We start from the raw sequence: 15,561 nt of genomic DNA on the forward strand, positions 1-15,561 counted from the left end.
TTTGTTTATCTGGAAAACTCCGGACTTTAGTCTGAAAACTTACTTCGTTATTCAGAGTTCTTTTGGAAAATATGGCCCAACCGTACGTGATTCGTGTGATGGAAGAATTGGGTTGGGGCTCCAGCGATCGCAGCTTCATTCCGATAGCAAACGATGAGAATAAAAAGCTGTTGGAACTAGTGAACCGATTGGGTGATAAGAAAACAGCTTGTACTGAACGCATCCAGGATAGCGGCAGACGGCTGGCTAATCTGCAGCAGCACTGGAAAAGTGCCCAGGTCGAGTTCGATCAGAACCAGAAACTACTGACAGCGGACAAGAGTCAGATCGATGCCGAACATGGCATGCTCAAGCTGTCGGAAAACGAAAGCGGCAGGCTGCGGAAAATGGCCAAAGAGGCACAGTACACCCAGGCGGAGCTGGAGCAGCATGACCAACGATCGCAGAGTAAGCACGATTTTTTTTCAAGTCTCATATTTTTGGAAAATAAGAAAAATATCAAACGGGAGATATGGGATGAAAAGATTGAGGTATCAATGAAATAAACCCCAAAAAAACTTACATCGGGCAAAATAACCGGAATGGTTAAGCGTTGTTTGTTGTCTTATTTCGTTAAGTTTTCAAAATCAATAAAACTGAATTCTAGTAGGTATATCTAGAAAACGATTACTTAGTTACTTTATTCTACCTCTACTGATATAATGCTGTTAAAACTGTTTTAAGATGTTTGAGAGTATCATCGTTTTTTTATCATTTACATATTTAAATATACTTTTTCGGACCACTCTGGGGACTCTATATATTTTAACATATATTTAAACGAAAAAATGGTTTCCACTCCCAAAAAATATGAACGCTTTCTATACAAATCACGACTCATTTATTCTGATCGCGATCAAAACAATAAAGTGGATAACTCGGTTATTTATAGCAGAAAAAAAGGACCAGATCACATCACTAGGCTGATTAATTTAAAATTCATTAATTCTTACGCGAGCTGTTGACAGAATCTCCACAATTTTACACTACACTTTTATTTCACTTCACTTTTCAATGTTATCACTTTTTCACTTTTCACTTATCACTTGCAAATGCGCATTTCAACGCTTACATAGCGCCTTCTTCATTGCAGTGCAGTCCATCTTAGCCCTGAAGAAGGCGATATGTAAGCGTTGAAATGCGCATTTGCAAGTGGAAAGTGAAAAAGTGAAGTGAAATAAGGGACCATACTTAAATGACGTAGCATTTATGGGGGGAGGGGGATATCACAATTTTGTGACAAGCTGTGACAAGGGGGGAGGGGGGGTGGTAGTAAAATCGACGTAGAATTTTTTTAAAGACTGATTTTTTTGAAGGAAAAATGTATTCTAAAAAAACACTAAAACATTGCACAAAGTATTGCAGCGAGATCTGTCGAAATGTTTTTATCTGTGGCATTCTGAAATCTTCTAAAAGCTCTGCTACATAAACAATCACTTGGATTTCCAAACACACAATCTGTTTTGAATACAAAAATCGTTACATTTTTGTGGCTCTTAATAGTGAAAATTACAAGATACTCGTTTCATTTCCGGAATAGTTTCTGTGTTTTCTGCAGACATGGATCATAAAAACAATAACAAAAAACAATAAAAATCATGAAAAAAATGCTACGTCATTTAAGTATGTTCCCTAAAAGTGTAGTGTAGAAATGATTAGTTTGGCGTTTTTATTTTTTTGAACATTTTAATAAGTTTACCGATTCTGGACAATTATAAGTTTTATCTTTTAACAGATTTTTTAAAGTTTCAGATTAGAAAGTAATCTTTAGTTGTAATAGAGAGAGATACGGATTAATCAAGGGTACACTATTTCTATCAGTAGAGTAAAGCGGGCCTCAAACTCCTAAATTTTTATCGATATCGACAATTTGAATTACACAAACCTTCATGTTGTTATACAGTTGTAACCGTTTAAAATATAACCTAACATGTAGCCGGTTTCATTTCGCTTTCACAGAATAGAAAACGAAACGTCAAAAATTAAACAAAATTGCAGCCATTTTCTGAGTGTTGGAGAAAACCCTCTGCCAAACAGATGTAAACTGCTTAACCCATAATGGACCAGGTGTTCGATTTTTCGAACTGTACTTTAAAATTTTTTTACGTATAACTGAGATGAGATAAACATATTTCGTTTTTTGTATATGATAGCTGGGAATTTTAGCTGGGGTACAAAAAAAACCAACCGGGCACCCTTCCCCTCCGATTTCGATGGGAGGGGAGCGTTTGGCGCAAATGTGTTCAGTAACACAATTTTTCAATAATTGTTTTAAAGTTGAAATAAACAATAGAAACTTTTGATAGTAATATATTCTAGTAGCTAACAAATGACATTGTTTTGTACCATTTATCAATATTCTGCAAGCATAATTTTTCACGATTGGTCCACTGTTGTGTAAATTAAAAACCGTTAAATACTCGGTAGTGGGAAGTCGAAAAAACTTTTTAATAACACAAAAAACAGTACAAGAGATTGACCCCTTGCTAATCGCGTTTTTCGTTTTAGGACAATAGTAATCATATACTAGTTTTCGAAAAAAATCACAATTTCGGGTGTAAATACTGACACTTTATAATATTGCATTTTTGCCTTTAGACTTACTCCCATTATACTCAGTCAAAGTTTAAACGTTTTGAGACGATTTTCTACATTATTTTGTTAGCTTAATTCTGTCATCAGGTTGTTAAGTGTTACGTCATTTATGTTGTCATGTTGACATGTGTTGACATGACATGACATGTTGAACGTTACTAATAGCTACGTAGGCTGGGAAGGGGGTCTGAAATGTAAACATTTTGCGTTACGTAATTTGTGTACGACGCCTTGTGTTATTTTATGTATTTGAAAGACAGCTACATAATCGAAGTTTTCGTTTTCATCACTGAAATTGTCAATATGTATTGATCAAATTTTAGGAGTCACTGATTGCGTCGTACCTTACCATACTTAAATGACGTAGCATTTTTATCTTGATTTTCAAACGGTCCCTCTCCCCTCGTAACAACAAAACTTTAACCCCCCACTCCTGAAAAATCGAACCTTACCTTACCTTACCTAGTATCTTGTAATTTTAACTATTAAAAATCACGAAGAAACAATGATTTTGTTTTCAAAACAGATTGTGTGTTTGGAAATCCAAGCGATTTTTCTGTAGCACAGCTTTCAGTAGATCACAGAATGCCACAGAAAAAAGATTTCGACATGTTTCGCTGCAAAACTTGGTGCAATATATCAGTGTATTTTTAGTATACATTTTTCCTGTAAAAATTCGGTGCTTCAAAATAAATGTTACGTCGATTTTAATCCAACTCCCCCTTGTCACAACTTGTTATAAAACTATGATATCCCCACTCCCCCATGAATGCTACGTCATTTAAGTATTACGGGAGTCCCAGGAAAAAAAATATTTCAAACCCAAATTTATGTTTATATTCTATTGGTTTTTAGCTTCACTTTTAGATAGTAACAAAGAGGATGACTCGCGTGATTGCTTGGAAATGATTGTAATTACATCCCCAAACTGGGATTTTTAGAATTTGTAGTAGAACAGGCAGATTTAAAAGCTACAAGTCGCCCCTGAGCTACTTCCCGGTGAAATATATTTCACTCTCACGCTTACTTCACATGAACTTCACAGTTATTTGAGAATGAGAATAGGACAAGTGAAATGATGGAGTTTCCTAGCTCAAGCCCAGAAAGCCCATTCCAGCTCAGTCCCGAAAAGCCGATTTTTTTCAGATTTTTTTTTTCGAGACAACACCAGATCTCGATGTTTCATGCATTTCTTAGGCATTTAGCATCAGAAAATTTTTTGATATTGACAATTGCATAACCTGTCCTTTGGTCATCAGTCGAAAAAGTGAAACTTCGACCGCTTTGAGACATTACTTCTTTCTGAGTCTGATTGAGCTGAAATTCTGCATTGCGACTTTATTTGAGAAGACGAAACTTTCGAGCCCTACCGCCTAACGAAGTAAATAAAAAAAAATTGTTTTGAAAAATAAAAAAAATAGTTTTTGTGTTAAAGGTAAACAAATAAATATACATTGATCAAAATTTTTCTTTACGTTTGATTGCATTTACATAAAAAGTAACTACACGACATAATTATTTTTTTTTTTTGCAATAAATTTGTTTTCTGACTTTCCTCATAAATTAATTTAAATGGATATATACAAGAATAAATAAAAAAAATCTTTAACGCAGTTCCTCTCATTGATATCATTCCCTTCGTTCCTGAGATACGGATGCCTCTATTCAAAATGGGTTTTTAAAACCAGGATGTTAGTAGCCAGAGACCGACCTCCAACACCATTGTAAATCCAGAAGACTATTTCTGGCTGCTTGAATACATCCTAAAATGGTTAACTATTACCTAATCTGGGTTTTTCGATGGCAACATTCCGTTTCTAAACAACTGCCCAAAGTGACCTAATATCTTCCAATATGAGTATTAGTGGAACAGTTTGATACCCAGAGACCAAAAATCATCTTCAGACGCCATTTGCAATTAGATAAAAGCTTCCGATTTCTAAGACAGCATAAAAAGGACAAACATTACCCAATGTTAGTTTTTCTGCTCAAAGGCCGGGATTTAACTCCATAGGTTATTTGAAAACCCGATTTTGCGACTTACGATTTCTGGAAAACAACCTTGAATTGCCAAATTCAATTCACCAAGGTATATTCACTCTTTTAGTTCTAGAATATTGATGTTGTATTTGAAGTAATAATTGAAATAAAAAATGTGAAATTTGACGTAATATTTGTGCTAAAGAAATAGCGAAAAAGTTCAAGCTTTAATCATCCAATGTGTCCTTCCAAAACGCACAATGTCTGCTCTGAATTCGCACAACAAATGTGTGAAATGCATAACGCATCAGTTGTACAATGAATACATGGACAGGGATCGGAATCAGAATATATATCATACACACAAAATCGTGATGTTTTGGTAAACTTCGGCTCCGGGCTAACGATCTGTTTTGGGGCGCTCGAGAAACCTTTGCTTACTTTCGCGAGCCTGTGCGTATCAAAGGCTAGTGCATCCCTAATCACTGTCACGAAAAAGCCAATAGCGAGCTTTGTTGCAACAGGATTGACTGACGCTGGTGCCAGTAACGTGGAACAGAATCAGGGTGGCGACTCAATTTCCAAATATAAATTTCCTGATTGACCTGATGTTCCTAATTTTTTTCCCTGACTATTCAAATTTATTTTAAACTGATTTAAGTTACGGCTTTTTCACCTAAATGTACTAAAAAGGATCAGACTTGAACTGATTCTTGCTAACATTCCCACCAGTAATTGAAACAGTTTAGCTTCGCTTTTGCTAACTTTAAATTCGAACAAAATTATTTTTTGTTGAGAAACACGTCCAGTTAAATAAAAAAAAAAAAAAAATACACTGGACGACAAAAGTGAAAAAAAGTTGTCCTTATGCTCAAATAAGTACCCTAGAAATATTATAGCTTTTTTACCTGTTTATTTTGGTGCCCGTGGTAAATGCAGAAATGCTTTAAAAGTGCTCACCGTGTTCGTCGTTTTTCCGTTTACTTACGGGAAAATTTTATTGAAGTTTATGAAGACTTGAGGCATTTCCGAAACGTCTAGGGGCACCAAAATTCACAGGAAAAGTGTTATCAATTAACTATCTCGAGGCTTTGACAAGAAAACCAATCAGATTTCGAATTCTGGTTGGATCAGTTGAATAATTGTTTTAAAATCTTGACTGTAAAAAGTAGAAAATTAGAAATTAACAATTTCGAAATCAAACCTTCATGCTAAACACTGTCGAATGCTTTTTCTATGTAAAGAAGAGCAGCTCGGCACCTTGAAACCTCAGCTGGTTTCTTATCCGGCTTTAAAATTTGAGTATTTTTGGCATTTTCCGTAATTTGACAAAATGATCATTTTAAAACAGTTTCTGAGAATTTCTCAAGAACTTCATTCGAAATGTTTAAAATCCCATCGTGACGAGGTGCTTTTATACTTTTGAAAATTTTCAAGGTAGATTCGATCTCATTTAAGTTAGTTTCAATTAATTCTGCTGGTAAGAATTCCTGGGTAGAAATTTGATAAAATTAACGTGTGACTTCGTCTTTAATTGGGCTCACTATATTTCGAGTTATGAACACACTCAAACTATTGAGCAAGTCTTTGAGTCTTCTGTTAATTGGTTGCAAGAAAGCAATCACCATTCTTGATTACTGGAATATGACAATAGGCAGTAGTGGGCACCGCTAAACGAAAATTTAGCGACGCTAATCGCTAAGCCGCTAACCGGAAAATTTAGCTCGATAAATCGCTAAACGCTAAACCCACATTAGCGGAACTTTCGCTGATCGCTAACTTTTTAATATGTAAATAGTCATATCGCTATATTCATTGCTCGTGTTTTGTAGATTTGGACCACTTTGATCTTTTTTGGTTAAACAAACGAAAACAATTACTTTTTAAAGCTAAGTATTTACAATAAGAGGTTCACGAAACGGTATTCATATTTGATTTTGTAAAAACAAGAATACAAAATTTATTAAGCTTGCATTGAAAATAGATACTCTTAGGAATGTTTTCATAAAAATTCAATTATTATCTGAATCGAAAAAGTAGAACCAAAGTTGTCATAATTTCAAGCGCATTGCAATTTACCAAAGTTCTTGGTGTGCCGAAAATTTAATCTAGACCTTGTGCTTGTTCTTCAAAATGCTCCTGTGGCTTGTACGATAACTGGAACTCCATTCTAGGATAAAAAAAAAAACTGACAAAAGTAACTTTCGCAGTAAAGTATGTTCATCTTTCGAATCAAATTACGTACGCCATCAGCAATCCACAGTTTTTCTAAATATTTCTATTGTCACTTCTCTACAAAATATAGCGAATTAGCGATTAGCGTTTCGAAGGCCAAAATTTTAGCGACGCTAACAGTTTCGCTAACCAGCTCAAAAATTAGCGAAACCGCTAAATCGCTAACTGAATTTTAGCGTCGCTAATTAGCGAATTAGCGGAATGATGCCCACCACTGACAATAGGGATAGTGGAGCTTGCTCATGTCATGTTAGACGGTGCTTCAATAGTTCGGAAGTAATTGCAAGAAACCGAAGGAAAAATCTCGTCTAACCACTGGTTTTTATTAAAAAGCGTAGTAATTACCATAAAATGCGCGCACTACTTAATGACTTGTTAATCAATCCAATTCAGAACTAACTCCGTAAAAAAATCCCAAGCCTCTAAAATTTTCCCTGATGACTTTTCAAATTCCCTGATCGGAAAATTAAATCCCTGATATTCCCTGATTCTCCCGGTTTTTCCCGGTAGTCGCCACCCTGAGAATGCATATGAATTAAACCAGAGTCGTAGTTAAATTCAAAATGTTTTGAACAAACCTTCGTGTTTTTTTTGTTTGTTATTGATTCAATGATGTTTTCAAATGACCGGATTCATGAAAGGGAAAGAATCAGTTAATGTTTTCGTCATCAAGAGTTTGTTGTTGGTTGCACTGCTTCAACGATAGCAGCCTTCTAAAGAACATTACCAATACCAGTACAAAACATCATGACGATACCAACACCGGTTGAAACTTTTGAAGTATAGTGATTTGGAGGTGCTAAATACATTCGAAATATCAAATGAGTTATGCCCAGCACATATTTGTTGTAATGGTTCCAAACTCAATCAGTAAATGCGCTAATTTCACTCATAAGTGATCTGGTTACGCACATTCAAACTTTTGCGTGCTAATTTCGAACACTTTAATCATGAGCAATACCGGGAACGATCAAACAATACCAAGTTTGTTGTTTTTACAATTTAATACATAACGGTTGAAATAAAATTTCAATTATAATCAAATGAAATGAAAAGTCAGCAGAGGCGGGGGCCTAGAGTGGATCCACTCACAACCAACTCAACTGGTCTAGAATCTATCCTAGCCGACACCGGAAGATTTTCTGAGGCGAAAAATCTCTGGGATCACGCCTTCCATCGCATTAGGAAGTAAAGCCGTTGGCGCCGGTCCGTTAATGAACGAGTAACGAGTAAGTTAGGGTCCTGGGTGGAGTCGCCTCCCGGGTGTCGGTGATTGGTACAACAACAGTGGCGGTACTAAACCGACAGAAAATAAGCGAAAATAAAAACAAAAAAAGGAGAAGTCATCTGACCACGTTTCTTTTCATAACTTTTGAACCACGTGTGCAATCATTATAAATTTCATCGGTTAACCCTTAACTAGCTCGTTCATATGTTATCAACATTTTTCAAATCAGTTGTGTAGTTTCTGAGAAGTTTCGTGATTTTCACATCTAGACACATTAGAGACACATTTACAGTCCGCTTACAAGAAAGTTCAATAGGGTATTATGAGGAAGCTAGACCTTTCATTTGACACAAATTTTGTGGAGCACGGTTCAGCCATCTCTGAGAAAATTGAGTGAGTTTAGGTAGTCTTCGGAATATGTTTCTTTTCATAGCTGGATTTCACATTTAACACGCAAAGTAATAGTCCGATTGCCGAAAAATCAATAGGGTCATATGGGGCAACAAGACCTTCCATATGACACTGATTTTATGAAAATCGGTCCAGCCATCTCTGATAACATTAGTGAGATCAAAGAGTCTCCAGAACACGTTTCTTTCCATAATTTTTGAACCACATGTTCAATCTTTAAAAAATTCAAAAGTAAGGAGTTTTTTAGGTAGACCGTTCATTTAAAACCAATTTTGTTCAAATCGGTTGTGTAGTTTCTGAAATAATAAACTTTTATTATTTTCACATTTTTATGCATAACCTCTAAACTGAAAATCCGATTACAATAAAAAAAGACCCCATGGTCTTATAAGGCAACTGGACCATTCATTTGCAATTAAATCCATGAAAGTCGGTCCAGCGATTTCTGAGAAAATCGAGTGAGATTGGGAGGTCTTACACACACACATGCGGCCCTTTGGAGCACTTTTATGCCTTTAGTTTTTGCAGTGATTGCTATACCTTTCTAGGAGAAAGGCAAAATGCAACTGTAAACAAGAAAAATACCAAGCTCAGAAAAACACTATCAAATTTCATTTCGATTGCATAAAAACTTTCGCAGATGTAGCTTGTAACATCTGAAAATAAAGGCTTGAAAGCATGAAGAAGAATGAATTTCAGCTCAAAATGGTTGCGAAACGTCTCTGAATGCTAAAAAAAGTCAATAAAGAAAGTGATAGTTTTAAACGTTCTAATTAGCAGGCAAAGTTTAAATTAAATATGTTTGAAACTAAGACAAAAAGGGCTGCTCAATGCTTCTTAAGTAAAAAAAAACAGAAGAAAAAACAGATGAAGCAAACTAGATATCATAAAAATACTAGAAAACGCTCCTGGAATCCAGAAAATATAGAGAAAATGACCTTAAATTTGGTACAAAATAATTAAGTTATTCTAACGAGATGAAAAGGCCAAAAAGAAAATGATTCAAATTTAGCCTGAAAGGACAAAGCAAAAAATTATTCCAGTTAGCTAAAAAAGGTTTCATATATGGATGAAATTGATTCCAAATTTACCTCACATTTTACTTGAAAGTTTGAGGTTTATTTCTGATTAATTTCTGCTTTACTTTTTATTATGATATTAAGTGTCAACTAAGTTCTCCATGTATTTTTTATGCAAATACTTTATTTCAGAAAACAATGTTATCTTACAATTTTTCAAAGTTTTGGTAGTCACTAGCTACTAATTTGTTTCTTCATTCTGGTAGAGCTCGAATACCGTTATAATCCAGGAATCAAACCTGGTGTTTTCGAACGAGCAGAACTGCTTATCCGGTTATTACTTGTTCCGCTCGGTGGCACAAGGTCTGGAGAATATGATGAATGAGGTAAGAGCGGATTTAAGCGGTTTCATGAAGTTTCAACTACTCTGACAGTATGAGACTGAGCGTTGTCATATAGTAAAATCACTTTTTCGTGCCTCTGGTCATATTTTTCTGGCGCGGCTTCAAATTATAAGAAACCCAAGTTCGTTGTTTTTTAATCTTTCTCAAAGCCCACAATCGCCTGGAAAGAGCTACTAAAGCAAACTGTTTCTGCATTTAGCTCCAATTCAGCATCTTCAAAGGTTTTTGGCCGATTTTTACGCGGACAGTCGTCAACATCGAAATTACTGGTGCTTATAACGGGAGTCACTTCACGGTGAAATCAGAGTGAAGTGAACAGAATCCTATTACGGGACTCACGTAAGTGAGAAAAACGTCGCAAAGTGACATCTGCCGCGGAATCTGGGTTAATATGAGTGTCATATCAGTGAAGTGAGAACGGAAAAAGCGACGTTTCGCGTGGAATTATTTCACGACCATTTTGGACGGTTAAATGATTCCACGAAGATGCCATGAGTCTTAAAGTTGATTGATTTGTGATCTAATGGTTAATCTTGGATTTATTCTTCAGTAACAAAACGAATCAGAATTTGATCCGTGCTTTAAAGCGGTCAAATTTTCATTTTTTTGCATGATGAAAACAAATGCAAACTAGTTCAGGAAATTTCCGATACCTTTGATGCCGAATGTTTTAAAAATGCAGAACACGTCAAGATCTGGTGTTATCTAAAAAAACGGAAAGAAACGACTTTCGACCTTCTGGGATTTTTGAGCTGGGAAACATTCTCATTTCGCTTGTCCTATTCTCAATTTCACTTTACTGTCAATTTCACTCCACGGAGGTGATTTTTGTCACCTCATTCGAGGTGGAATCGGGAATAGGTCTAAAAAAGTGAAGTGAGCTTGAGAGTGAAATATATTTCACCGCGAAGTGACTCCCGTAATAAGCACCACTGTCTTTTAAGCGACGGTTACAATCACGGCATGTTGTTTTACTCATAACTAAAACAAAAATTTTTCTACTGCTGTCAACAAATAGTAAATTATCTCAAGAAGCAAATTCATCATCAAGTTAAAATCTTCAAAAAATCTACGATTGGACGACACTGAGGCATATTCGTTGGGTTAGGTATGTTGGGTAGAGATGGTCGGGTTTGATGTTTTTCAAACCCGTTCCCGATCCAAACCCGATTTTTTTGCGATTAAAACCCGAACCCGACCCGAACCCAAAAAAAATATTTTTGTGAACCCGAACGAACCCGAAAATTTTTTTGGGGGTCGATTTTTCATACCAATTTGAGCCTGCTCCAAGGCCAGAACGAGGAACGGTAATAAAATATTAGTATTTCTCACAATTGCATGATATTAGAAATTATTATGCTTATTTGAGATAGTCGAAACCCGTACCAGACCTGAATCGATTTATTTTTTTCTAGTCTAGTCTAGTCTACACTAACACAGCCAGTTCTTGAAAGGATCCTGGAAAATGATGTCAACCATTTTTTAAAAAATGATTTCCATACATTTTTCTTGTCAACGGCCAGGCCTACTGTGTAGCGCAATATAATACAATATAATCTAAGAACGGGGACAATCCGTACCAACCGATCCGTATATAAGATTTAATATAATTCGTTGGGAGTGACAAAGCTAAGAAAGTACACTCTTTTGTTGACCAAGCGGGATGGAACATAGGTATTTCCTCCTAATGTACGGGTTTCGAAACCAAGGATATAGCGCCTTTACTCGCTTTAACTGTTACGGTTGGAACTTGAGTACTAACTCTAGTCCTAGCATCTCTAGCTGATGGCCATAGCGCCATTACTCGCTCTCTGAATAGAATATGGATTAGTAAATAATAATTAAGGTAATGTTTTTACAGGAAAAGACTGAACACCTAAGATACAAACAAAGATTGATCGAATAATTATAAGCATTTTCCAGATCGAATAGTTATTTGTGTTTAAAAATAACTCACTTATTGGTTTTAGGAAAATGCAAATATGTATATGGAACAAAACAGAGTTCGAAGTTTATGGCATTTTGTAACCAAAATCAAAATTTAGTTTTCATGGACTTTCTCAAGCCGCCCAACAAATAGAATAAAATGAAATTGTTTATGTGCAGGAACAAACGTCCAAAAGCCAGGAAAATAATAGAATGAGAGCCTAAAATCGACTAAAATGTGCAGAAGAACTTTCAATAGATATTTACTAATCTCACGCACCGAATGGTGAATTCAAAACCATATTGAAAAACTATTCTATACAAAAGCTGAGCAGCATATTACGCTTTAAGGTTCCGGCCAATTTTGTCTTGTAAGCGTTAACGTGTTCAAAAATTTACGTTCCCTTACAGATTTTTCACAAAAAGCTGCAGGTTTTTATATTGAAAATCTGTGAAATTGTTTTTGGAATTCAAAATGAAGCTTTGAAGCGTCAACCCTGCTCACAAGCGCAAAATAAATCGTCGAAAGCTAGAGAAAATAAAGATGTTTTCTTCCGGTTGATCTTTTCTTCCTTTAAAATCAAAGAAAAAGCTCACAAGAAAATGTCAAATACTTATCTTTTGATTCACTTCTTTCCTTTAACCAATGGTATTAGTGCGAAAAGCGACTTCCTGCACTCCGCTTTTGTTGTTTTTTGAGTTCACCTTGCACTCACACGGATTCATGGTAAGCACTCGCGGAAAAACGCGCTCCGCCACCGAAATAAAAGGCTACTCCCAGGAATCATCACTGACCAGAAAAACAAAAATGACCGCAAGACCTGAATCGATTTATTTTTTTAGTCAAAAAGCCGAACTCGACCCGAACTCAAATATTTTTCTTTACCAAAGCCGAACCCAACTCGTAACCCTCGATATTTTATCAAATTTTCGAGCCTGAACATCTCTAATAGGTACAAATGAGGTCGAATGGTTGTTTTGGAATCTTTGTCGTTTTTGTCGTAATGCGATGATGTTTTCACTGGCAGCATTTCCGTAAACTTTTTCAGCTCTCGATGCGCTTTAGTCACCGTTTTCTTGGAATTAAGTGAGAAAAGTAACACTCTGCGCAAATGACGATTAATCGGCACAAAATGAAACATGTTCGCACCACTAAAGGTGTATGATGCCACAATAAAATAACTATCGTGACCTAGCGGTTTGTTAACCATATGTCTCAGTTTGGTTTATCAATTCTAGATATGTGATATTGACAAATAGCGAGAGCTTAGTTGCGCACCTTCTCGAATTATATATGATCAAAGATACTTAATATGGTAGTTCATCTTAATTCTTTCTTTCACCACTAGAGGAAATGAAGAAACTCACCGCCAACATGGAGCGACTTACGGAACGCATCAAATGGGCTAAGGCAGCGCTGGTGGAGTGGCAGCAGGTGATGGGCAACGGTGAGGAAACGAACAAGCTGATCGCAAAATATTGCCGCCTGGACGCAGGTCGTGCGGAAAGCCTTGAAGCTCGACGGAAAATCCTAGAGGACAAAGTATCCCGTAGACGTACTACGCTGGTTAACCTAACCGAGGAATATCGCTCACTGGAGCAGGTACTGGAGCGCACGGCCCAGTTATACCGACAGGCTCACCAGGAACGCCGCCATCTGGTACTGACGTGGAAGGAGGCTGTCAAGCACATGAACCAACGAGAGGAGGACATCAAAGTAGTGGAAGCGGAAATTGAACGGGCGCGCGAGTTGAGTGATCTGTTGAATCAAGATCTGCAGGCGCAAGCGGAGTTTTTGGAAGAACAACAACGAAACAACAAGGAGATTGAACTGAACATCGCGGAGTTGAACGTTGAAGTGTCGAAGCTTCGCAATCGTTCAAATGCTTTGACCGACAGTGTACAGTTGAAGACAAATGAGTACCAAGTGACGCGGAAGACTGTGCAAAACGTATCGAACAAACTGACTGGAATGCGCAATAGGAACCGGCAGGCGTTGATAGAGGAAGCGGAAAAGGAGAAGCAGATTCAAACGAATTTAGATCAAGTGGAAGAGCTACGAGACAAGTATGAAAATTTCAAAAGTAAAACACTGTGTGCGCAGGAAAGGTTGAGACAACTGAACGAGATTGTAGAACAGGAAGAGAAGCAGATGAAAATGTTGAGTGACGAAACGGCCCGACTGTCGAGTGCGCTCTATCGAGCTCAGACCCAGTTGGTGGCAATGAAAGACGAAGATAAGCTGATAAAAATCGAAATAGTTTCACTGGAATCGGGCATAGTAAAAATCAAGGCGGCAATGAAGTTACAGGAGCGTGAGATTATTCGTCAAACCGAAATTTCCTACAGTGTGGATTTTAAAATGGAGAAGATAGAGGAGAGAATTGCTAATATGAAGGGGGAAAACAAGCAGGAAGGAGCGAATATAGCGCACGCCAAATTGATGCAAGCCGAAGCGGTCTATCTAAGCAGGAAGCAAAATTATTCGCTTCTGCAGGCGCAAATTGCCAAGGTCCAGATTGATTTTCGGCACCTCAACACAGTTTTCCAGCAGGATAGCACGGACATTGAACGAATGACTGGTAAGCTAAAGGAGAAACTGTTGATTGTGGAGGGAGGCGAGAAAAAATTACGCCAGGTTACCACAGAAAACCAGGAGAGGTTAGTGGAGAAGAGCTTGCTGAAGATGAGAATTCATCAGATGGAGTCACGTGTAGACAAGCAGAACAACAAAATGTACACACTGGAGCGCCATCGAATGGAGCTGGAAACCGCGATTAATGAGCGGTTGATTGACATTCGCTCGCAGAAGGACATGCTACTGTTGAAGAAAAAATATCTGCAGGAAGAACGGGCTCAGTTGAAGGCAGATATTTCGGAGAGAGCTCTGAAAATCGAGCAGTTGAAAAACCGTTACGAGCTTTCACTGGATTTATTGGGTAAAAACGACGATGGAACTACGGTGACGGCCACTCAGATTAAAATTCAAACTGCTCAGGAAAAATATATGCTTCTGAGAGAGGGCAGTGAGTTGAACGTGAAAATTCTCAAGTCCGAGGAGGATCTTAAAGCACTGGAGAACACATTGAAGTTGATGAACTTCACGAATGAAACCTACAAGCGTGGTTTCCAGACGGTTGATGAGGATAACCCGGATATTCAGCAGATGCAGCAGATACAGAGTGACTACTGTAGAGCTTTGAGCGCATTACGGAGCGTCCGAACTGATTTGGCATTGAATACTGAAAATTTACATAATTTAAACGAGGAAAGAGAGGAGAATGATAAAGCATTGGAAGCGACACAAAAAACCCGCCTCGATAACAACGATATATTGCTTAAGATTCAAAAAGAGCTGCTCGATCAAAAGACAAAAATTCAGCGTGCAGAGCGCGAACTTCGATTGGCGGTGAAAGCGGCGAAAGCGAAAACTAACGACGAGGATCTGCTGGTCACTTTCCAGAAAGATTTGAATCTTAAGGAACTGGAGGAACGGAACGACATGGTATTGCATCAAATAGCCGACCTAATCGAGCAGATTCCGGAGATGAATCCTACAGTGAATAAGTACTTCTATGATAAGGCGTTACGACTGCCGATGGTGCGACTTGCCAAAAGTCAGATTTCGTGGCGCAGCGATAACTCTCCGGGGTCGGAGTACAGTGTTCATGGCGATACGCCTTCTTCGAAACCTAGTAAGCAACCTCCTTGTTTTCACTAATAA

General features: G+C 37.3%; 1 protein-coding gene across 1 annotated transcript in view; it reads left to right on the top strand.

Moving 5' to 3' along the window:
* Nucleotides 1–15,561, top strand: part of LOC129727517 (coiled-coil domain-containing protein 39) — a 16,396-nt gene continuing 835 nt past the window's right edge. Inside the window, exons 1-2 of the mRNA XM_055685417.1 lie at nucleotides 1–447; nucleotides 13,187–15,532. Coding sequence (XP_055541392.1) covers nucleotides 72–447; nucleotides 13,187–15,532 — 2,722 coding nt within the window. The 5' untranslated portion in view covers nucleotides 1–71. The remainder of the gene's footprint in view (nucleotides 448–13,186; nucleotides 15,533–15,561) is intronic.

This window comes from Wyeomyia smithii, chromosome 3 (assembly GCF_029784165.1).
Source record: "Wyeomyia smithii strain HCP4-BCI-WySm-NY-G18 chromosome 3, ASM2978416v1, whole genome shotgun sequence".
Classification (NCBI taxonomy): Eukaryota; Metazoa; Arthropoda; class Insecta; order Diptera; family Culicidae; genus Wyeomyia; species Wyeomyia smithii.